We start from the raw sequence: 24,623 nt of genomic DNA on the forward strand, positions 1-24,623 counted from the left end.
TAACCACAGATTCATATTGACAGCTTCATGCAAATGAGGAGACGTAGAACGCCAAAGAAGGAAAATAAAAATGGTAAAGAAAGAGTAAAAGGAAAGGATGAGGATAAGGATGAGGAAAGGGAAAATGGTGTCATGTGTGCAATTAAAGTCAAGCTGTCCAAATTATCAATTCAATTCCCAACCAGCAAACTCAATTATGACACACACAAGAAACAAGTTGTAACCTGTCTGATAGAAGCTGCTATAAAAATAACATTCATAAATCCATTCTGCTCCATGCCTTTAACCATAAATCCAAAAGCTCTTTTCTAGCTCTTGAGACTTTTAAGGGCAACACTGTTTTGTGGGTTCAAATGGAGGGAGGGTTAAGGGACCCAGGACTCTCATAAGTACAAACAAGAAAAAAAAAATCTGCTGAATGACTGCCATGTCATATTATAATTGTTTTCCATTATTCAATTTTTCATCAGTGTTCTGAAAGTTCTAGACACACACAAGTGTGAAGCATTGTTTGTTAGGTTTTTTTAACCCAGCTCTTGGGTCAACCCATTGTTTGGGCAGTTTTTGTGTTACTCCGGCCCTATTTTTATGTGTAGTTAACAATAGTATTTGCACAATTATATTCAAGTTAAACTTCCCAAATATACTTAGAGCAAATTCCTTTTTTATTCTTTGCAAAAATAAAATAATACCAATACAAATAATAATAATAAAGAGTTTACTGTCAGCAAACCTGCTGATGCCGCCCAAGCTAAATATACAAATATGTGGTGTGCACTTTCCTCTTAAAGGGGACATATGATGTTGCTAATAAGAACATTATTTTGTGTAATTGGTGTAATGAAATGTGTGTGTGGTTTAAGGTTCAAAAAACACATTATTTTCCACATACTATACATTATTGTTGCTCGTCTATGCTCTTCCTTTCTGAAATGCATCAATTTTTTCTAATTTAAATTTATGAAAAGCAAGACCAGCTATCCAGTGTGTGTCCGAATACCTCAGGCGTTTGAAGAAAATGTTACGCCCCTTACCATACTGTGATGCCGTGTCCATGTTTCCATGTGCTGAGAGACAATAATAAATGAGGCATTTGTTGCATCTAGTGAGTATGTAATTACGGATTATTATTTTTTTATGCATTGCATCACGCCGTGAAAAAATAACACCCGTCTGCATTTGTGATCTGAGAAATGACAAAACAAAAAGCGCAACTCTACACTTCTCAAAACTTGCGTTTGAATCATCAGTGGCAAATTCTTTAAATATGAAAACATTCTTACAGACTGTGAGTCAGAACAGTCTGCACTGTAATCTACTCTCCCAGGTTCAGGAAAACAGTCCTCCATAAAATGTGCTGCACACACTCGAATATTTGGGTTGAACTGTTCAGGAACAGTGTTGTAAATACAACTTAACCACTGATTTTTAGTTGTGTCCTCTTTTGGAAGGCCAAACAAAGTCTTTTCGCTTTTGCAACAAAACACACAGCGTCTCCACGACATGACGGAAGTGGTGGCAACAACAATAAATGTACACTTTCTTTCTTTACGTGAACATTTGGGTGGCGTTATGCAAATCTTCCCACATAATGATGTAGATGTGGTGGCGTGTTTAAACAAGGTATTTTAGGACGGCGTGGACCAGTCTTGACTTTTATAAAGAATATCTCTTTGGGTTTGAAACTTTAGTCTTTGCAACTTTAGGGATCTTATCTATTCACAAACAGCTTGTAACACTCCAAAGAGGAAGGAAAACATGAAATTGCATATTACCCCTTTAAAAACAAAATACATGCAACAAAATGTAATCAATGAGAAAACAGCAGTTAAGAAATCACCTGATCATAGTGGTGTGGGAAACACAAGTTTGTCCTTTGATTTAATTCATACAAGACCCTTTATCAATACTTCTATTCAAAACAATGTTAAACAGAAGTTCACTGTGTTTTCTTGAAGTGTAACCAAAGCTAAATCATGATCATGCTTGATTCAAGCAGATTACTTTTATGATGTCTTTAAGTACTTCTTGAAGCTTGAAAAATTGGCTGCACTGACTTTTAACAGATGTTTAAAAATGATGAAAGAATATATAAAATGCCTTAATTTGTGTTCCAAAGAAAAACACAAGTCTTTTGAGTTTGGAACAACATAATATTGTTAATAAATAATGTCAGAAATTTCACTTTGAGGTAACAAATATTAGTTTTATTATCTAATTGTAGGTAATGCATTTTTTTAACTTGATAAATATGCAAAAAAAAAAAAAAAACTTCAAATACGCTCATACGCTGCTTTATCAGGCATATAACATGCAAGTCTTCCTTCAGAAATACAGCGATATAAAAACACCTGTGCCTCGCTTTGATATTTAAACATATAAATGTAAGGAATTATTATTATTAAACGTGCAGTACTTAACGTTACTCAATGAAGGCTTTTGGGAAAAAAATCAGTTTTAAAATTGTGGTGAGTCTCCAAAAATAAATTAATGTATGGGAAACACATCCCACAGCACAACCACCTGAGCCCAACTTCAGTCTCCTCATCACCTTGGCTTTAACTGCGTTTGTAGAAGGCACTGCAGCCAGACCGATATAAACAACACAGACCGGAAGTTAACTTGGGTCCAGGCGCGTGCGCCCGATGAAACCGTCTATATGAATTATGAGACCCCTATCAAATCAATATTCCATCTAGCTAGTAGTAATATATGTTAAAAAACACGGCCGCCTTTCGTTAATAATTATAATTACGTTATAGTATGATATCGAACAAGTTAGAGAACTGCATTTGAAGCTACTTTATTCAGCTAGATATAGAACAAATGTAGATTTACATGAGAGCTAGTCCGTCTGCGTTTTACACAAGACATCATATCGTTTCACAAAATATACGGATAGATAAAGTTAGCTGAATGGATGCATACCTGTTTATCAGAATGCAAGCGAGTTCGGCATCTCTCTGTAGTTTCAGCTTGTCACGAAGCTCTCTCTATCTTGGAAATGATTAACTAGAGGGGTCAAAGTTTATGTGACGCCATAGACGGTCGACAAAACGGAAATAAAGAAACGTGCCGTGTCTTCTAATTAAACTATAATTTTCTCCGGATTTGAAAGTTCGTGGAAACTGTCAGGATGATGTAAGTAAAAACTAAACTAAAAAATATATATAACATAGATATAGCGATTTCTGCTATTTTTAAAGCAGAAAAATTACATATTGCGCCTTTAACGACACAAAATGAATCTCTCTTGCTCTCCACTGTTCCATAGAATAAAATGTTTGTATGTATGAATGCCGACATAAATGGAAGTATGAGCTGGAAGCAGAGAGGAGAGAGGGAGAGCCCTGATTTGAATGCTCAACGGATATCAGATGCTTTGCCCCATTATCTCAACATTGTAATTGCCGTTTTCAGTCGGCTAGACGGTTCTCTTCATCTTCCTGTCTCTCTCTCTCTCCTTCCATCACTCTCTTGCTTTCTTGTAAGTCATAAACAGCCCCAGGGCCTGGAGGCCTATAGAGTCAAACTTGAATCCTTGAATCCTCAAATGGTCACTATCTATTTGTGCTTCAACTATAACAAACCTTCTGTTTGAAATAACAATGAGGTGGCAGTCCAGGGCAAATGCATATGTCTTTATTGAATGTTATGAACAGTATAAGGAGGGGCCATTTTCACTAAAGTATTTTTTAGAGGACCAAAAAAAAAATCACAACGTACTGCATGTATTGGTAATCTTTGTAAAATATTACAATATTTCCTTTTTTTTAATTGCATGTTACTTGCCATTTCATTGCAACTGCTTGTGAAATTGACATACAGTTTCTGAGTGCATTTTTTTTTTTATGTATAGCAGTGTGAAGTGACAGTTCTCATGGATTTCAGATTCAGTTTTTTGCATGTGTGTGTTTGTGTAGTTGTGTCTCTTCCTGGTATGAACTGTACGGAGCAGAAGCAATAGGTTCAATCTACCATCTCCAAGGTGATGAATGACTAAGTGCCTTTTAGAGCTTCAACACACTGACAGACCCACATCCTTCGCTCTCTCAAAAAACCATAGTAAACATACCCACTCACATAGGCTAGTAAGTCTACACTGCCGCTGGCACATATTTACAGGCCATTACCATCGTCAGACACAAAATGAGTCGTCAAGCCCAGAAATGGGTTATCAGATCAGGAAGCCAGACATGCTTGCACATACAGTACACTGTCTCTTCAGTCAAATAAAGCATGTACAGTAAGATTCTGCAACCCCATAAAGCATTGCAACACCTCACAAGTCTTTTTTCTGTTTTGATCTATCAAATTCTCACATAAAAGACTCACAACTGTTCATCACACTAAAGATCTGTGAAGGAAAATTACGCACAGTTTATGTACATATCACTTACTCACTGAGGCAAAAGTGTAGTGGATACATCATCATTTCTTTACTATATGTACAGCAAGTGAGCTAATGCATTGATGCAACAAAAGCAGCACAGTTTAAAATCTCTTTGTAACACATTGATACTTTACCAAAAATACCAAAATGTTGTCAATGTTTCTGAACTCTCATGTTGCTTTCTTTCTGTGGTGGAATACAAATGGAGAAATTCTAAACCTTTTTCATGAAGAAAATTATGAATTATTATGAATATGAATGATAGGTCGTACAAAATTCAAACGATTTGTGCAAAATCGTACGTATTTAACGAGTTGCACAATTCGTATGAATTTGTACGAATGACCTAAACCTAGCCCCGCCCCTTAACCTACCCATCACTGGGGTCTAGACAAATCGTACAAAATCATACGAGTAAGGTTGTACGAATTCATACGAAATAGCCACCTCGTAAAATACGTGCGAATTGATCCCGAGACAGTGTTGGATGAGAAGGTTAGCAGTAGATTATAACTTCAATTTGCCTTGTTTCTCACTTTTGTTTGGCTTCAGAAGACTTGGTATATAACATGCAAGAGTTAGACTTTTACAGCACTTTTGTAACCTTTTTCGAGGTTTGACATCTTTGGTCACCATTTACAGTCATGAAAAAGTTACATCAGGACAGGTTTTTTTTTTTTTTTTTTTTTTTTTTTTTAATCAGAGGTTCATCATCAGAGACTAACACCACACCCGAGGTGCATCTCAAGAGCCAAACAATAAGATATATGAGATAATGTTTGAAATATGATTAATTGTCAATTCAACATCATAAACCAGAGGTGTGGTGCAGTTTTTCCAATAACTGGCACCATTTCCATTTTCACTATTTCAAATCGTCATTTATTCATCACTAGTTCATCCTGCGATTTGACAAATTAAATGTTTTAAGTAAAAATATTTCATGCAACTTCTCAGTTAATGAGTTCATGAAATCTTGCATAATTCCTTAATTATTTGGCACAACGCTGAACATACTGTATCAGCTTCCCCCCTAAAAAAATCATACCAACTGCCCATATATTTTGTGTTAAATTTATATTTTAGTGCACTGCAGTGGATACTGAACATCATGACAATTTCTCCAACATCAAATATAACAGTACAATGCATGCAATACACAGACTGTAGGCTACTATACTATTTGTATGATTATAAATAAATTCCACATTTTAAAAGCTAAAAGGAATGTACTAACCAATAATTCTAATGCAATCCACATTAATGAAAGCAATTAATGCAAGCACACCGCTACCTACTAGCAGTGTTCAATAGTTTAAACATTTTGTAATAAAAAGCAATATTTGTTTTTGTCATTCAGTTAATTATTTGACTATACCATATGCACTAGCCTATTTATCACAAACAGAGAGTGTGAGGAAACAAAAGGGAGGGCACGTGGTAACAGTTTAATCTTAATAGAAAACAGCTGGCGATACATCTGTTGTGAAGTGGTACCAGCTTAGTACAAGCAAGCGCCCTGCTATGCTCGACAGGAACCACTCCAGTGATGCTTCCCATACCTGCACGAGCTGGAGTCAGACTCCACGTTATTATTGTTCTCCTCGTCTCCAGGGGCAGGGGCGTCTTTTATACGCGTGGACTGCTGCTTCTGCTTCTGCTGCTGCACGGGCGGCTCCAAGCTCTCGCTGGAGCGCGAGTGTGCCGGGAAGACCCAAGGCGCTGGCGGGGAGCTCCGGCACTCCTGCTGGCTCATGGACCGAGGACACGAGGAGGCACTAACTACCACCGCTGCTGCTGCAGCTGCGGAGTGCCCGCTATTTGGACATGAATCTCCAAACTTTCGATTGTTGTTTATGTTGGAGGAAGAGTTGCCGTTACCCGAACTAGCACCGGCGACGGTGTTGGAGTTACTGCAGCCGCCGAGAGAGGGCTGATCACCGCCGGATGAGGAGCCTCCGGTCCCCCGGCTGCTTCCACCGCTGCTGAAGATGTCTCCCGAAGGCTGGTTACTGGGAGATGGAGGAGATGTGGGGTGGCCGAACCATCGCCAGCGGATGCGCAAGATCTGTTTCACGTCAAAGTCTTTCCTGGGATTCGACATTCCCGAAACTCCGGTAACGGGAGACGCGGGGACGGAACGACGAGCCTCGTGATCCGCGATTGTCTTGGTAACGGAGCACGCGTGCACTGCTGGCAAATATCACAGAGACGACGTGTATAGTGAGAACGAGTACGGAGGGAGTGAAGGAAATGCACACCTCTTTCTCTCACTCACACTCTCTCTCTCTCTCTCTCTCTCTCTCTCACACACACACACACACACACACACATACAGAGAGAGAGTCAAACACGTAATCAGCGCGGTAAAACCTCTAATTACATATTTCAATAACCTGCGTACATGAATATAAAGATACCCAAGCTTACCAAATAACAAATCAGTGTACCTTATTGACCATACTAGCCTATTTCATTGACATGATAAGATCAGTATACACACAGAAAATTACTTCTGGAGTAGGCTATAAGAGGTTATAAAGAAGCAATAGCCTACTTCAGAAACCTTTAAAAGGTTTCCAAATTCTCCAACGACAGTTAACGATCAAATAACATGCAGGTAGGCCTAAATATAATAATCTGCACACACACACACACACACATCTGTTAGTAATCGATTTATTTCCAATGGTTTTATTTTTTAATTAATTGATTTAGGCTATATATTCATTTGTACTTTTTTAATTAGCTCTTTTTAATCAAACCAAAAAGCCCTCCCCCCCCCAAAAGCAGCCATGTTGACATCATCTGACCAACAATGGCCTGTCTCCAAAATCACTCCAAAATGCTACTCCCTGAGTGGGTAATTCTTTTTAATAGGTACTTACTTTGTTACTGTTAAAAAAAAAACAAAGGTATGTTCTCTATATTGTAGTATGATTCTACTACATTTGTCATGTTGTCATGTGACCTTCCATCATCTGCTTCACAGCTATTTACAAATCCTCTCCAGTGGCCTCATGGGATAGTAAAGTGTCCACTGAATGTGCACTTCAGAATCTCGCCGGAAGTAGTAGGCCATTTATGCTTCTGTTTTATTAATTCTGCAAAGTAATATTTGTTGTGTTTTCTTTCACTGTTTTTCAGCTACTTTGGGAACTACGTATATCCAGATGCAGTCAAGCTGTCATGCTACAGATCAAGAATAAATAGCAGGAGAGCTTGATACTGTATATAACTGCTGGTGTAAACACTGTTTAATTGTAAATCTGTTTATAAATGGACACTATTTCATTAGTCATTAAAAATCTATAATGAGGTCCTCACTATTTAAAAAATAAATTATCTTGTGCCAGAAGAAATGTATCATAGACCCACACAGTCTTTTTAATGTAAACCTATAAAGTACTGCATCATTGCACATCAGCAAAGATTCCAGGAAAACTGCTCCACCAGCATCACCTCCAGGTAACCTTTATTTCACCGCACTAAAAATTAGTACAATGACAAATATGGCAACTTGCCATTTTTAGCACACACCCCCCTCTCACATTTAGCGCCTGTTGATTTCTTGACCTTTTCTACTTAGAACTCACTTAATCAATAGAAATACAAATTAGACTGCTATACACAATCAATACCACACATTAAAGCTCAATATTTGTTACACACACACTGTCAGTACCACAACAGTACACAAGAAATACAATGGACAAATAATGCAAAAGATGAGAGGGAGAAATTAATGGCAGGAAAAAAATAATGTGATTGAGAGAAACTGAGCTATAAAGTGTGAACGAAATTTAAAGTTGATAGATTTTTATTTCATTTTAGCAGACAATAATGCACAAGTAGATGTCCAACTGCCGCATAAAGTCCATAAAAGACTACGCTGCCCCACAAAATACTGAGAAGAAAGAGAAAAAGACATTACGGAAGGGAGGAGTTTTGGTTCTATAGCTCAAGCATTCCTCTGGCCACAAACCTGTCTTTAATTTATGTTCTGTGCTAGAGTGAATGTGATGCCAACCATCCATGACAATCTGCAGTTGGTGAGACAGAAAGGGTAAATCGTTCACAGTAGGATCAGTTGAGAGTTTGGTCTCAATTCAAGCCATGCAAACCACAACAGAGAGCTGGAATTTCTGCCTGCTTTTGTAACATTATTCACAGATGTTGGCTCTTAGGGCACATAAAATAAACACAGCCAGATCCACGTGCCCCGGGTGCCACTGAAAAGCAGCACAACATCAGTAAACTAGTAGAGCGGAGACCAGGATTCTTTCATTTTATCATTACGTCCCAGAAAATCACTGGTTCTGAGCTGAATCATTTTCATCAAGGCAACCAAATGCAAACCACATAATGCAAAGGAGGCAGATTTTAGAGCATCATACCCATAATGCTTCCCAAATATAGCTTTTGCCTGAAATAAGTGCTCTGCCTAAAAAAGCTGCAGGGTGTAGGAATCAGTGTTAATTTCGTTGACTAAATATTTTCGTCATTATTTTCGTCACGAATATATTTTTGCCGACGAAAACGAAACGAAAACTAAAATAGAAGGCACTGATGGAGACTAAAACTATGACTAAATTGATTGACATTATCGTCAACGAATAAAGGACGAGACGAAAATAGACTGTGACGAAAATCAAATCAGCAGACGGGAGAGATGCGAGGAATGAGCAAAAGAACCGGCAAAACAGAACAGACTGCATGAGAGAAGAGAACCAATCAGAGCCTGACTTATTGAGACGTGAAGCGAAGGTTTTCAGTTTTTATGAGCTCCCGGGAAGTCGGCATTCGAAGAGGTGATAGGGACTTTAAGCAACAGCCTCTGGTGGAACGGCAACGCCATTCTGGCGTTGTATTGCGCCTGCGCGAATTTAACTGCTACTTTGTGACGTTCTAATTTAACGGTCTACTACGGGAGAACAGCTGATTTGCCGGAGTCGCTACAACGTGAGAGGTTAGGTAAATAAATGTTATGTTTTTAGACTTATTTACATCATACAATATTAAAAACTCCTCTTCTGACAAAAGATTGTCATTTAACGCCAAAAGCAATCCTTCTCTTGCTTTTTTAAATTATATATTTTTTCGGATCTCAATAAATGAATTAATGCTGCGTTGCGCTGTTCTGTTTTACCGTTGCTTAGTGACTTTTACGTTCTTGGCTACAGCGGTGTGACGGCAAACTTCCGGTCGCTGTAGCCGTTCCATTCGCAGCTGTTGCTTAAAGTCCCTACTGTCTAAAAGAGCGACAAAATGTCCACAGCTCACTTCACGTTTGACGACGAACAAAACAAAACAAAGTGTAAAGCACGCAGAGCGCTCATTCGTGGCAAGAACACAACCAATTTGAAAAGACATTTACAGACGAGCCACCGGACATTTTCTCAAATGTAATTTTACAACGATGTTCTTTTGTTTATTGAGCTAAGCAAAATTGGAATAGTGCAGTGCGTAGATGTTGTAGCATTAAATATTACGAACTGAAAAGTACTGTAAAATAGCCCCTTCTTCAAATTAGATGCGAGCACAATACTAATACGTAATATCATGATAAATACATTTGATTAATACTAATGTTTAGTATATTTTATAATGTTCTACTTGTTGACAATATCACAAATATTTCTATATTAGTCATGTGAAACATGAATGTTCACATCCTATCATTATACATACAAATCTAGCAATATTGTAGTATTTAAAACATACAATATTGCTAGACAAATGAATACCTTATAAAATCTTGTTACTTTTTTTATCCACCTAGCTGCCAACTTATTAAATATTTACTTTAAATGTATGCACTTATTGTTCAGCTCAGCTGTAAGCTTTAAGGTCCTGGACCTAAGGTTATTTTTCTTTTATTGATGGTCAATTGGCAGCTAGTTATTGTTTACATTATCATGACAGTGTTTGTTGCTGCATAAAAGCTTTTGAATCGAAATAAAGACACAGTTGTGTTGAAATAAAGTTGAATTTGTGTTTTATATATTTTGGTTAAGTTTGTTTCCTATACCAGCTGTAAAAAATTGTCTAGTAAATCTGTTATTGATTTTAGTCTTATTTTAGTCGACTAAAATACCAAGCAATTTTAGTCGACTAAAATACCAAGCAATTTTAGTCGACTAAAATAAGACTAAAATTAAAACAAATCAGATGACTAAAACTTGACTAAAACTAAAAAGAATTATAGTCAAAAGACTAAGACTAAAACTAAATTAAAATTTTGTGTCAAAATTAACACTGGTAGGAATAGTTACCCTAAATAAATAAATAAAATAATCTGTCATTATTATTTACTCATCCTCATGTTGTTTTAAATTTGTTTGGAATTCTTCTTTAGGACACATAGATGTTTTGGAAAACTTTTCACATTGCTCTTTTCTATACAATTAAAGCACGCTCCAACAAGCACACTTTCCAGGGGATAATTTTGTATGAGCAGCTGAGCAAAATATATCTTCAAATTTATTCACTGATAATATTCCCTTCTGACGTACTGTAACACTTAATGTCAGTTATATGTTACTGATTGTACTGTAAACAATTCATTCATGTGTTTTTTTCTTTACCATTGTTCAGAAAAATCTACTAATTTCTTTAGGAGTCCATGTGTTCTGAAATCTGAGGGACAAAATGTTCTCACATACTATAGATTATATATTTTTTCAACAACAACAAAAAATATGATTTTGCAAATTCAACATGTTGTTGCTTGCTCTTGAAAGTTTATTCTGTGTCTCCAATCCACCACAATGTATAGAACAACGTCCCCACCCTTTGTTCTTTTACGATAATGCATTTCACATATGTCACAATACAGAAGGAAAGATTTGTCACTACTTCTGTTTCATCAAAATCCCAAATCATTCATGCACAATATGAGAGACAATGCATGAGTAAATGTATGTCCTAACAAAATCTTTGCAAAAAGGCTTCAGAATGCTTAGAATAGTTTTTTGTACTTTTGTGCTTTTTTAACTGACATTCTTCAAACATCTTGTATGTTCCACAGAAGACAGTTAAAGAGATTTACACCAACATGAGAGTAAAAAATATTATGACAATTTACATTTTTTGGTGAACTGTCACTTTAAAGGAATGTATTTGTGGCAGTTGTGTATGTGGGAGGAGATTAACACAAGGAGGAATTTAATGTTGTCCCTGAGTGCTTTGTTCCCTGACAGCAATGCTGCATTCCTGTCAGCTGGAACGGAGACTGCAGTGAGTGAAAACACAGGTCTCAGGTCAGTAGCCATACGAGCTTCTGAGAGAGTCAGTGGTGACCCTGTGATGGTCAAAGCTTTATTTCACACTGATTTAGGTCTGGAGAAATCAGGTCTGACAGGATTGTTAACCCCTATATGTGTGATCATAAATACACTCACACACACTGCTGTCACAAAGCTTTATGGTTAGTGTGACTACACAAAACATCACTGAATGATGGGAAGGATGATTAAGCAATTTATTCTTTATGGCCCCTACTTATTTTCTCAAGGTTATTCCAATCCTTGTCTCTTTCTCTACCTCTTTTTCTTCCCACCCTTTAATTTCATCTTTCATCGTCCCTGCATGTAAATCAAATCTCTCCAGCAAATGTATCACACAAACTGGCAAGTGGAGGAGACGCTGGACAGACTAATTAAAATATCACACGACTCCGCATTTCTTGTGGTTTTAGAATAAGGATTACTGTACTATAGGGCTGTGAATCTTTGGCAAGGCAGCGATTCAATTCGATTACGATTCATAGATTTTCGATTCGATTCAAGAACGATTTTTGCAAATTTAGAACGATTTAATTTGATTAGATTCACAATTAAATTCGATTCGATTCGATTATAACGATTCGATTCTGCATTCTTTAAGTGCATTCACAGGGTTATTTAAATGCTTCTACTAAATTCTTTAAATGCTTAGCAAGGGGGCAAATTACAGTAGCATTTATGGTTAGAGAACCATAGAGACTGTCCTCCTCTTTAAAACGACCAAATAGGTCGTTTGTGCAAGCAGCATATTACGACCTATTATTACGTTTTAAAATCAAGCGCCCTCTAGCGGCCGTATTACGACAGTCTCGTTTGTCGGGTGTGTCGTCATCAAATGACCTTTGACTGTCGTTACCATCGTTACCACCCAAAAAAAGGAGGCGTGACCCAACATCTTACCATGCGTTGTTGTCCAGGTTTGTAAACAATTTTATTTTATGGTTTATTTTTTAAGGTACTGTTCTGATTGTCTGCAATTAATGTCAAAGTAAGTGCAGTTTGACGTTTTCTTTACAAATATGTTGTGAATGCCAGTGAACGAATGTGTGGCAATCGCAACGAATCTGAAATGACCAGTGACCACAACACTTACCATATTTTTTTTTTTACCATGATAACTGTTTTACTGTGGTATTTGTAGTTAAAAATCATTAACCACAATGCCATGCCTTTAATACCTTTTTGTAATGTAATTGTGATTCAGTGTTTTTTTTTTTTCAGTTTTGCAGTTTCTTCATATCACATACATCTCCAGCTCCTACAACAACATTCAGTGTCCAGCAGCTCTTTATGATGCTCTCTCTCTCTCTCTCTCTCTCTCTCTCTTTCTCTCTCACTCTCTCTCTCTCTCTCTCTCTCTCTCTCTCATTTTCCTTTCCTATTTTTCTGAACTGTAATTCATAAATAAGTCACACATATTTTTCTTTCTTTCTCTTGTTCATCATGGCATATTTTCACAGCTCAGAATCAGATTTTGATCAGTTCTTGTATTAACAGGGAACTTGTACTCGAAGCTCAACTTGAAGAAGTTTCCAGTGAAGATGAAGTCCTTCAAAGGTTCGACACAGGTAATGTTGAAGATATGTAGTTATAACTGATTTACTTTAATTAATTTATCCTTACTTTATGTTAATAACCTTCCTTATAGTCCTTCCTTTCAAATATTTTGTTCACAGATCATTTCTAACACACTGTCTAAACATGTATGTATTAAAACAACAACAACAACTTGTTACTTTTTCTTTATTCCAGCTGAAAAGGAAGACCATGGGCCTGTCAAACCTTGTTTGTGGAGAGGGATGAATTTGACCATCTTGTGTGTTTACGGAGAAGACCAAAAGCTGCTAAGGCAGATATTTCCAGAGGTACGTCTGTGTTGATCTGAGCACCTCGACAGAACTTTACTGCAGTTACATTTTGCACCGAATTTTATGTTTTTTACTTTTTTAAATACCTCACGACCCCATCAGTACAAACCCTGTGCTATGTCAAAGTATTAATAATTCAAACAATTTCAGCAAATTCATATGATATTGTACAAGCGTACTCTCCAGCTTTTCCTCCTGCTGTCATTGACCATCGCCTCAGCTCTCATGCAGACTGTGTCAGGAAATGCTGTGTAACTTGTCATGTGACACAAAAGGGGCCGGTTGCGTAAACATAGCTATTATGTTAAGACTGTGACCAACTAGCAGTTAACCAAGAGATAATCATATTTCTTAGTAAAATTGGACCAATCTATGTTTTTGTAACTGACTTTAAACAATTATGACAAGTCTAGAGTAAATCAAATTATATGGCTAACTTTTTTAAAGATTAGTTTAAGCAGTTTATGCAACCGGCCCCAGGTCTTTAATTTATTTGACCAAATTAGATCATTTAAAGGTGTTTACAATGAAGGAGTGGATGCCGAGTTGCCATATCCTTCATACCAGAGATGGGACCAAGTCCCCATGTCTGCTTCATACTGATATTATATTATATTATTACATGATTTCTTGTTTGACTATTAATCAAGTTATAGCAAGAGTGAAATGTGTAACCTTATGTGTGCTGTATTTCTTTTCCTCAAGATTAATGTCCACATATTATGTGTGTGTATCCAACCGTAATGATAAGACACTTGCCAGTGCTAGAAAGCCTTGAATTTTAGATAAGTTCTCTGTGTATGTGTGTTAGTATCTGTCTGTACAGGGAGAAGCTCAGACAGTCCCAGGACAAACAATCAACTGCCAGTGTCCAGCGTATCAGATCTACGTCTTTGGAGAGTTTATCTAGGTTTTGGAACCAATCAGAATTTTGTTGACTCATGTATTGACGCAATTAGTATCCTCTGTCAGGGTATAACTGTGCTTGATTTTGTATTGTACTGGGGGCGGCCTGCGAACTCCTTCGAGAGTGTTGAAGCTGACTTCTGCTGATGAAATTGCAAACTATTTTCTTCAAGTAAAATTATTATTATTAATTGAACTCATCTCTGAGTCCTGGTCTTCATTGCGACATATCTGGTCCTTGGGTTTTAACTGTAAATTCCCCTACAGTTAATGGTGGAGGATCGGCGGGCAATAGTTCTTTGGTGACATCCCTGATCAATCATCAAACCAAGGTAGGAAAGATTTTAGATTTAATATTATTGGTTAGGGACTGTCTGTAAGTGGAGGGGGTCGAGAGAAGGAGGAACGATAGACTCACTCAGACGTGAGGGGGTAGACACCAGCTCCAGGGTGGAGTAAGGTAAATTGGTGTCACAATATACCTGTAAATAAGTAACCTTGTGAGTATAAGGGGTACAAGTACACATCGGTAGGTCTTGATATAAGATATTTAGAGATGTGTACAGTTACAGAGGGAACAGGTGCACACCTATAGGTCTTAGAGAGAGACGTAAAAATTTGTTTCTAGGTGTGCACAGTCCAGGGGGGGACAAAAACGCATTCTTAACAGGCATGTGAACCCGTAAAGGGCAGTGCTGGGTCAAGCACCGAGGGACAAGGGACACATAGAGCCGTAAATAGGCAGTGCTGGGTCAAGCACAGAAAGCCGAAAAGCACGAGAGGCCATAAAGGGCAGTGCATTTACGGCCAGGGAAGCCAAAGTAGGGGTATGGGAAATCCCGAGAAGAATGTAAGACGCTAGACGGGGGTTCTAGTCGTATCTCGCTCTTCCAACTCTCGATCACCCACCATTACAGACGGGGGCGCCCCGAGCTTAGAAATAGGCCAGGTCAGTGGTTAGGGAACAGAGTATCCAAAATTAGTGTTTAAAAATAAATAGTGATAATTCATATGTGCACCTATAAAAAATATAGGGATATATGCAAAGGGAAAGTATTGATTGATCTGGGATGCCTCAGGAACAACCCCAAAAGAGCTAAAATGTAGTTTTCATGACCCTGATTGGATTGGACCAGTATATGGAAATTCTGGAATATACTTTGCAGTTTCATCACGCAGAAGTCAAGTGCTGTTGGTAAGATCGCCGCCTCAATATGTTTTTGGTTTATGATAGAAATATGACTGACAAATTAGGTAACCTGGTAAGCCCTGATAGAAATAATGAAACAGAAGAGAGCAAATGCTGTAAACAGTTTGGCTCTGAAGCTCTGACTTTAAAAATATTCTCTGAATTCATTGAAAGAATGGTCAGTCTGAGCTTTGATTCTGGTTGGAAAGTTAAAACTAAAAAATGTATTGGCTTTAAACAAAGACAGAACCAGAGAAATAAACATTTATAAATGTATGTGCCGATTTGTTAAAAATAATCCCCGAAATAACTGAGTGCTATATAATTGTTGAAAGTCCTGATAAGGAATACTGAACAGAATTCTGGGTTAGTGAAAAAAACAACTGAAGGCACACAAATTGGCAGTGGCATTTTGGAAAAACTTAGAAGCTTATGTTTTGCTTTAAAAAAGATAAAATTACTTTGACTACAATGAAGCCGTTGTTTTATCTCATGCTGGCCCCCACCATGACTCTGGCTTAAGCTTTAAAAGTACCAGAGACATGTTCTGAGAAAAAAAAAAAATGTAATTCCTATATTTACTAATGTTTGGCCAAAAGAGTAATTTTATTGTTGGATTGCAAAATTGTAGTCACGCAGCATCATAAAAAAAAGAAAAAAGAAGAGAAAAGAAAATTATTTTTTGTTTATGAGATGATAAAGTTGTAAACAAGTAACATAAACGGGGGTTTCAAAGTAACTTTGAAGACAGCATGCTAGCAAGACCCAAAGTAATATACCTGGGTCAGATAACCTCTGACAGATTTAAAACCAATGTTGAAATTCAGAAGCCATGGCCAGAATTAAGTGAATGAATAAATACAGTTGATGTAAAAGTAATGACAATGACTGCAAAGAACTTTGAGAAACATTTGAGTTGCGAAAATAAAGTAAAAATACAAATATAAAGATGTTTATTTTTAAAATGCATATAATTTCTGACAAGTTTTAAACTGGGCTAGAGTAAAATGATAGTACGATGAAATTGTTAAAAATGAATGAAAATGCATTGTTACGAGTCCTGAATCCCTCAGAGTTCTCTCTCTCTCTCATTCAAAGTAAGCTAAAATGCCATTATCTGAGCCTGTGTTTAAGTGATAAGATATTTATAGTACAGCACAGTGTTTCAGTCAAATCATAGGCACTGAGATGCTAAAGGACATGATAAAAAGAGTTCAGATTTAATGCATTAAGAGGGCAATTGGTAGTTAAATGTTCAACTGCCCAATGCATGTAAGAAATAAGAGATTATAAAAATAATGAATAACAATTTAGGAGCAATTGTTGAAGAGACATGAGGTCTTTAAAATCATAATACAGACCCTGAGCTATAGATGTAAATAATTTTGAATAGTTAAACAGTTGTATTGCTATTTGTTCTATGACCAGTAACTTATCTGTCTTATTTTTAGTCTCCACCACCATACAGGGCCTGATGGCTCCAGCTACAGAAGCAACAGAAAATTACAATGAATGGACGGGTGTGCAAAATAAATTCACTGAGTAATCTCAGCATGATAGTTTGGAGGTATCCAATTGAGTTTAGCGATTAAATATTAGTTTGATTAACCTTTTTCAATGTTTTAACACTAGTAGGTGCTGTCAATGGCTCTCATGGTTCTTGAGTGCACCTTTCCTAAGCTGCAGGAAATACTGGATTCTGGAAGAAGACTGTCGAGGATGTTGCAACGGGAAAGAGTGGTTACCAGTGTGCATGAGGTGATTTCTCAATGACGGGTAAGATCCTCTTCTGGCCAATAGGGGACAACCTAAGGCAGGGGGTCACCGCCACTGGGCACCTGCCCTGAAGGGAGGTGTTATATGTGAGATGGTAGTGGAGTTGAGCGGATGCTTGATAGGCCTAGAGCATCATTAAGAGGGGAACTGTATCAAGTACAGCAATCTGCCTCAAAATGTGAGCTCCTCCAGACCTGATCACCAGCAACCGCATTCCTTGACTGATTGTTGTGACAAGCGTCCACAACTTGATGCAACTATGCCAGTGGATCAAACCCTGAGGAAAAGAGGCTTATTTATAAAGAGTTAATGGCAATGGGCTGTCAAGAACCATCTGAGACCATGTGATGACAGACATTATTTTGAGACAAAATTTCTTATGAGGCTAAAATGATATTGAACTAATATGTCTATATCATAGTCTTTACTCATGCAGGTCATTAGGCATGGCATAAGATGATTACAAGATATGGTGGTGGCTAAAAATGAAGACTGCTTCTGCTTAATCAAGAGATGGTTTAGATAACAAAGGTTAAGGGAATTAAGCATGTAAGTTAAAAATAATTTTAAAGAAATTTTCCTAGCATTATGTATTTTAAACAGTTTAAACTGAGATTTGAGATATAGAAACTTTGACATTTTTAACCTATTTGAATGATTTAGGGTTATATGTTGTAATGAATTTGATATTATAGTCTAAGTTAAAGTTTGGCAAAAATTGTCAAAATAAATAAATAATATTTTGCACAGTAAGAGAGAGAGAGAGTGCTTGAGTGGAGGCAGGGATGGTGCTCTTCTTCTTTTATTGGCCTGCTAAGTCAGAGTAACCAAGACAGAGCAATGATTTGAAGACCAAAACAACCCAGCTGATTTTACTCTAAATAAAAATCATTAATGAACAGGCAAACTTTGAGATTAGATAAGAGACTAGGTTCAAACTAGGTAAAATGCACAGACAATGTTTAAGTTTAAATCCTTCTGATTTAATTGCAAAAGCAAACCTTAAATATGAGCTGTTAAAATATTAGAAGGATGGCTACTATACATTTTTGGGGGACAATTCTGTTCCTGTTTTGTTTCAATTGAGTTACTAACCTCTGGAAAGAGTGTTTTATCATTACAGATGTGTTGAGTGAAATTACTTTACAGAAGTCGATAATTCTGAGTGAAACTAATGAAAAGACAATGCCGAACATGGGACGAGCTTTAAGTGGATTGGTTATCCAGCTCTGTCTGCTACTGGTAATAATGACTTATTTGGTCTTTTATAACGCTGATTTAAATCACTCTCTGGATTAATATGTTAAAGAGTGTTTATATGATTGGATTTGTGAAATTTAAGTTTGCCGTCCAAAATGGGTTTAAAATCCATGCCTAAATTTAAATGAGGGTATAAATTTTAACAAGTTAACACTTTGTTGTTTGAATGGTGAAGGTAAATATTTTAGACTTGACGGCAGAAAAACAGTGACAGATTGGCTACGTCACTAACCAAATTATCCAGAGAGCACCCTCACATAAAGAAGCCTGGTGGGAAAACAAAGGAGTGAATCCTGCTTGTGTAATATAGTGCAAAAGCTTTATGTAGTGGTTTATGTAGAACAGAGATAAGTTGAACAAAAACGTGTGGATAGCCCCTTAATGGAGCAAATCCATAACAAGAGGTTTGAATTAATTGAAATAGCACAGCAAAAAAAAATTATAATAATAAATTTTGTTTAAACAACACAATTGTAATAGGCTCTATGGAGCTGCTTATGAACACTTGTCAAGTCAAATTAATATTGTGAACACTGACAGGTCTTTTTGATAATGTATACTGTTTCAATACAGATTTACAGAAACTGAGGATGTCTCTTTAATAAATATTTGGCTGTTTAGAACTAAGTAATAGTATTGTTCATTTAGTAATAATATTGGGAAATCTGTCTGCTCTTTTTTTTAGTTTATAATAATTTTGAGTAAATTAATATCACTGCCAAATGACAAACATGAACGAGGGTTTTTAAGACATTGATCAAGTAGCTGACCTGTAAGCATTTATCACTGACAAAACAGTGAGAACTAAATTGACTTTATACTAAGTATTGAGGATTTGCTTCTGAATGTGTCGCTAATATAGTCTGAGTACAGTAATATGGTATGATAATTGACAAGATTTGCATTTAAAAAAAAAGGTAATAATAAGGCAATGAGTATGGTTAACAGTAATGTCATGGTATAAAATAAATACATGCATGACAATAAGTGGATAGGTTAGTTGTATTTTAAAAGTTAGACACTTCGATACTTAAAATGTAATTTTAACCAAATGTGTTAACAATGACAAGGTTAATGGTTCATGTATGTTTAAACAGCATGTGAACTATGATGACTGCAACTGGATTTGTGGTGAAAGTAAAGCTTAATAAAAGGGCTATTAAGTAATAAACTAGGAACTGCTCTAGGTTTTCGAGGAAATAATGATTATGATTATTTTTATTTTTAAAGATGGCTCAATATTGATCTTACTTATTTTTGGTTTGTTTATTTTTGTGTTTTTAACACCAAGTTTGGAATGAAAGGGTAAAATGGATATTCAATCTCTATAATTGTACCATTGATCGGGAAAATGATAGATTTTCATAAAATAAGGGTATCTTTACTGGGATTTAGGTTATAAGCAATGTCTGTATTTGGTATCTGTGAGGTGACTGAGGGTCTGACATATGTCAGGAATGCAATAACAGTGGTTATTCATTTAGCCCGGCTTCCAGAGAATAATATATATACGTTTACTGTAATGAGTTTATTTTACTATATGACCAAATTAACTAAAATTCATCATAGTTGTATAAGACATGTTAAAAGAAAACAAATAAGACAAATATCCTTCTTAAGGGTTAAATTTTTTTTTGAATTGGTTATAGTGTATGCGTTTTTCTTTAATGATTTGTTAAATCTGGTTAATGAATATGCAAATTTAGTCTTAAGGCTGTTGGATAAATGTTTGGTTTTAGAGGGTAAGTGTGAAGTAGCTGTAGTAGGAAGAGAGGTATTTACAAAGATATGTTGATGAAAGTGAGGACACTTTTCCAGGTAGAGGGACACACAGAATGATTCACTGGAAAAGACATTATGTGAAGAAAGACTAGTGCAAGTGCCAATATTGTGGGATTAAGTAAGTAGATTAATGTATATGGGAAATAAGAATGTATATGGGAAGTATTTTGTACAAAATAATGTGTTTATTACTAGAAATGTCAGCCAGTACCAGAGATTTTAAGTATGCACATGTTTAAGTTGACCAACAGTCTGCATTCTTAGCATGCATCACAACTACACCTGACCGCATTTATTAGACCAGATGTGGGGTATTAGACCCCACATTGATCTAAAACGGGGGACTGAAGGAGTGGATGCCGAGTTGCCATATCCTTCATACCAGAGATGGGACCAAGTCCCCATGTCTGCTTCATACTGATATTATATTATATTATTACATGATTTCTTGTTTGACTATTAATCAAGTTATAGCAAGAGTGAAATGTGTAACCTTATGTGTGCTGTATTTCTTTTCCTCAAGATTAATGTCCACATATTATGTGTGTGTATCCAACCGTAATGATAAGACACTTGCCAGTGCTAGAAAGCCTTGAATTTTAGATAAGTTCTCTGTGTATGTGTGTTAGTATCTGTCTGTACAGGGAGAAGCTCAGACAGTCCCAGGACAAACAATCAACTGCCAGTGTCCAGCGTATCAGATCTACGTCTTTGGAGAGTTTATCTAGGTTTTGGAACCAATCAGAATTTTGTTGACTCATGTATTGACGCAATTAGTATCCTCTGTCAGGGTATAACTGTGCTTGATTTTGTATTGTACTGGGGGCGGCCTGCGAACTCCTTCGAGAGTGTTGAAGCTGACTTCTGCTGATGAAATTGCAAACTATTTTCTTCAAGTAAAATTATTATTATTAATTGAACTCATCTCTGAGTCCTGGTCTTCATTGCGACATATCTGGTCCTTGGGTTTTAACTGTAAATTCCCCTACAACAACAAGAACAATAACTATAATGACTATTTTAGCATCGCTACCAACAAATTATAAAGTTCTGTTTATTATTATACACGCTGCAGTTATGTTGTCTTTAACCACTAGCCCGTTGCTAGGGGGAAGTCGTGGCTTAGTGGTTAGAAAGTTTGACTCTTAACCATAAAGTTGTGGGTTTGAGTCTCGGCCCGGCAATACGACTTTTTTTGCGCTGCCCCCAACTGCTCACCGGGCACTGTAACATAAATGATCCCCACTGCTCCGTGTGTGTGTGTTCACTGCTGTGTGTGTGCACTTTGGATGGGTTAAATGCAGAACAAGAATTCTAAGTATGGGTCACCATACTTGGCTGTATGTCACGTCACTTTCATTTGTTGTCAATGTTTTAATTATTCATCATGTTATAAATTCAATTTTTTCCTGTCTTGCAGGATTTCTGACAGATTACTGAGTCCTTCTCCATCAGCTCTCCACAATAGCAGCCCTTCCAAAAGCATCCACATCACTCTCTCTTGTGTGGCACATCTGCTCTCAGTCGTTAGCATGTCTACTTGTATTATTTCTCCTCTAGTCAACACTCCCATCTCTACTGTGAACACTCCTGTCACTATCACCATCCCACCTACTGTATTCTATATGCCATATATATATATATATATATATATATGTGTGTGTGTGTGTGTGTGTGTGTGACCTTTAAGGTCATTTAATGATAGAAATGCATTTTCCAGCTGAAAATGATTTATAAAATATAATTATTAATAACCGTTTTAGTTTGTCTTGCATATGTTCAAAACAGAAGCGATCAGTGATTACAGGAGATTAAGAGGTAATCATGTGAAATATTAGTCTTAACAATATTTTTCTAATTAGTTAATCACTTTTAAATGAAAGAAAAGAATATGATTTCAGCTGGTGCCTTGCAACTCCTGGTTTGTAAAAATATTATTTGGCATTTTATAAACTTCTCTGCAAACAAATTGACAATTTTTATTTATTTATTCATTTTTTTTATTTTATATATATATTTTTATATTAGCCAATTTAGTTTTAAAGGGATTTTCTATTACATAATTCTGTCTGTACCTATTAGTTACTTTATCAATCAGTAATTTTTAAAAGTTGTTATATTTCACAATAATATATTATTTTTTTGTTTTTATTTCTTCATAGTGACAAACTAGAGAGAAAGAATGGTGTTATTTGCATTGTTTGTCTGAAAAGTTTGACATATCAATAAACACTGATATGGAAATTACTAAAAAAAAATTATCCCTGTGTTTTTTAAATTGTATTTATTTATTTATTTTTATTATTATTTTCCTTTTTTTCTGTAGTTTAACTGGTAGAGCTAAAAATTGCAAGATTGTAAATACATCTCCAAAAAACACACAAGTGATTAAATGTATACATTTAATACACTATAAATATATAAATATAATATTATTTTTTCATACAGTATATGCAAAAATGTTGAGCTTAAATATTGTACATTAATATTAGGGTAAAGAATGTGTATAATCGCAAATATGAGGCCCTTGTTTGAAAATAAATAACTGTAATCAACAAATCTATTGCTGAATCAGGTTTACCCCACAATGCAAATCCGTCATTTTAGTTTTATATTTAGTGGGTGAAAATAAATTCACCACAAGAACCCGGAAAAGCCTGTCATGAATGGCCGTATATGGACAAGTAAGGGTGTCGCTTCTGCTCAACTGGATTTTCATTGGCTTTGAAATCCACTTGGCACTCGAGGACTCGCTGTGACTGGACTTTCTTTTAGCCCAAATTAAAAAACGTTTAATGTTGCAAAGTAAATTTTGCTGTAATTATTACGTCAATAGTACCTTCAGTTAACAATGGTGCATTGCTATATTTTGTGAAATTACCTCTTTACCGAGATCCTAACCTTAAACCTGAACATAACTTAATTGAACTACAAAAAACAGCGCCATGACTTTCACTTTCCATCGATAGAATGGCTAAGGCTTATGGGCAATGTAGTTTAAAATGTTTAATAATGAAATTGTGAAAAATACTTCTTTTTTTAAACAAAGGGATATCTAAGCATGTTTATTGTGCAAAGTTATATGACATATGTGAGAGGCAGGCTGACATTTTTTATTTTACTAAGAGTACTTTTATAAACACATGTATAGCACTTTTCTATGAATGTTTGAAAGCTGTGCCAAACATTATTTAGTAAACATAGCATAATGAGTTGTCCTACCAATTTTCTTTTTGAAACTATAATCAGATTTTGATTTACAGCCATTTGGAATGTTAATTGTTTTGCTCTTCAAGGGGACTCTACTGGGCCCCTGGGGATGGAAGGGCAGGAAAAAAATGCACAGCTCTATTCTCATCATTGGCAACAAACTGTTGAGACACATTTTGTAGGTTGTCTTTTCAAAAGCATACCATTATGTAAGTTGGAAGTCATAGTTATCTTAGAATTAAGACACCAGAAAATCAACATAAGTGCCCATTTGGAAAGAGCTCAATTTATTTCATAAGATCAAGAGCAATAATACAGTGCTAATAGTAAACAAAGACAACAAATACATATTCTGACATTTCATCAGACAAGGCCAATGTGTCATTCAGTAAGACAATGTGTGACAGTGTGCAGTTTATGGTTCCATACAATTCATGCAATTTAAAGAATCATAATATAAAATACCTAATTCATAAATCTCTGTAAAGAATGTCTCATCTTTGTCCTGCTCAGGAGCTAGACATCAGTAATGTGCATGAACATCTTCATTATAATACAGAACAGGATTCATGTTGATCTTTCCTTGATTCATCACCTTCAGTTGTGCATGAAGTCCATGCAGTCTCTTCTAATGCAGCTCTTCATCTAACTGAATTTCATTAATATTACTAAATGTTCATGTCTTCATCAAAACAACCATGGTGATTATATGTGTTGTTTACAAAATTAAATGGTGTATCTACCAAAAAACCATCTCTAGTACAGAATATTCACCATACTTGATTATCCAACACCATACGCAATATTTTACTAGGATGCAGCATGAAGACAGATAAAGAAGCATATTAAGACAAATTATATTCAAGTGAAATAAAAATGGGTTACATTAAAACCATTTTATTTTAATCAGATGAAGAAACCCAGATGAAGGCATGGTGAAATGTCTTGAGCAC

The 24,623-nt window shown here is 36.1% G+C and overlaps 1 protein-coding gene and 2 long non-coding RNA genes across 7 annotated transcripts in view; 2 read left to right on the forward strand and 1 right to left on the reverse strand.

Moving 5' to 3' along the window:
• Nucleotides 1-24,623, reverse strand: part of LOC127948818 (kelch-like protein 5) — a 91,967-nt gene that overhangs the window by 40,403 nt on the left and 26,941 nt on the right. Inside the window, exon 1 of one of the 3 annotated variants that reach the window (XM_052545578.1) lies at nt 5,956-6,497. The exons of the other annotated variants lie outside the window; for them this stretch is intronic. Coding sequence (XP_052401538.1) covers nt 5,956-6,497 — 542 coding nt within the window. Of the gene's footprint in view, nt 1-5,955; nt 6,498-24,623 lie in introns of those variants that run through there. 3 annotated transcript variants of the gene reach the window in all.
• On the forward strand, nt 6,425-7,715 carry LOC127948831 (uncharacterized). Its single transcript, XR_008152201.1, has 2 exons — nt 6,425-6,564; nt 7,541-7,715. It is a non-coding gene; the product is annotated as an uncharacterized LOC127948831 (long non-coding RNA).
• LOC127948828 (uncharacterized) lies at nt 12,400-22,718 on the forward strand. 3 transcript variants are annotated; one of them, XR_008152197.1, is made up of 4 exons: nt 12,400-12,667; nt 12,901-13,247; nt 13,432-13,544; nt 21,881-22,718. It is a non-coding gene; the product is annotated as an uncharacterized LOC127948828 (long non-coding RNA). The 3 variants fall into 3 exon arrangements; XR_008152196.1 differs by having other exon boundaries at nt 12,400-12,596; XR_008152198.1 differs by having other exon boundaries at nt 12,401-12,667; nt 13,177-13,247.

The sequence above is a fragment of the Carassius gibelio genome, chromosome B1, assembly GCF_023724105.1.
Source record: "Carassius gibelio isolate Cgi1373 ecotype wild population from Czech Republic chromosome B1, carGib1.2-hapl.c, whole genome shotgun sequence".
NCBI classification, from domain to species: domain Eukaryota; kingdom Metazoa; phylum Chordata; class Actinopteri; order Cypriniformes; family Cyprinidae; genus Carassius; species Carassius gibelio.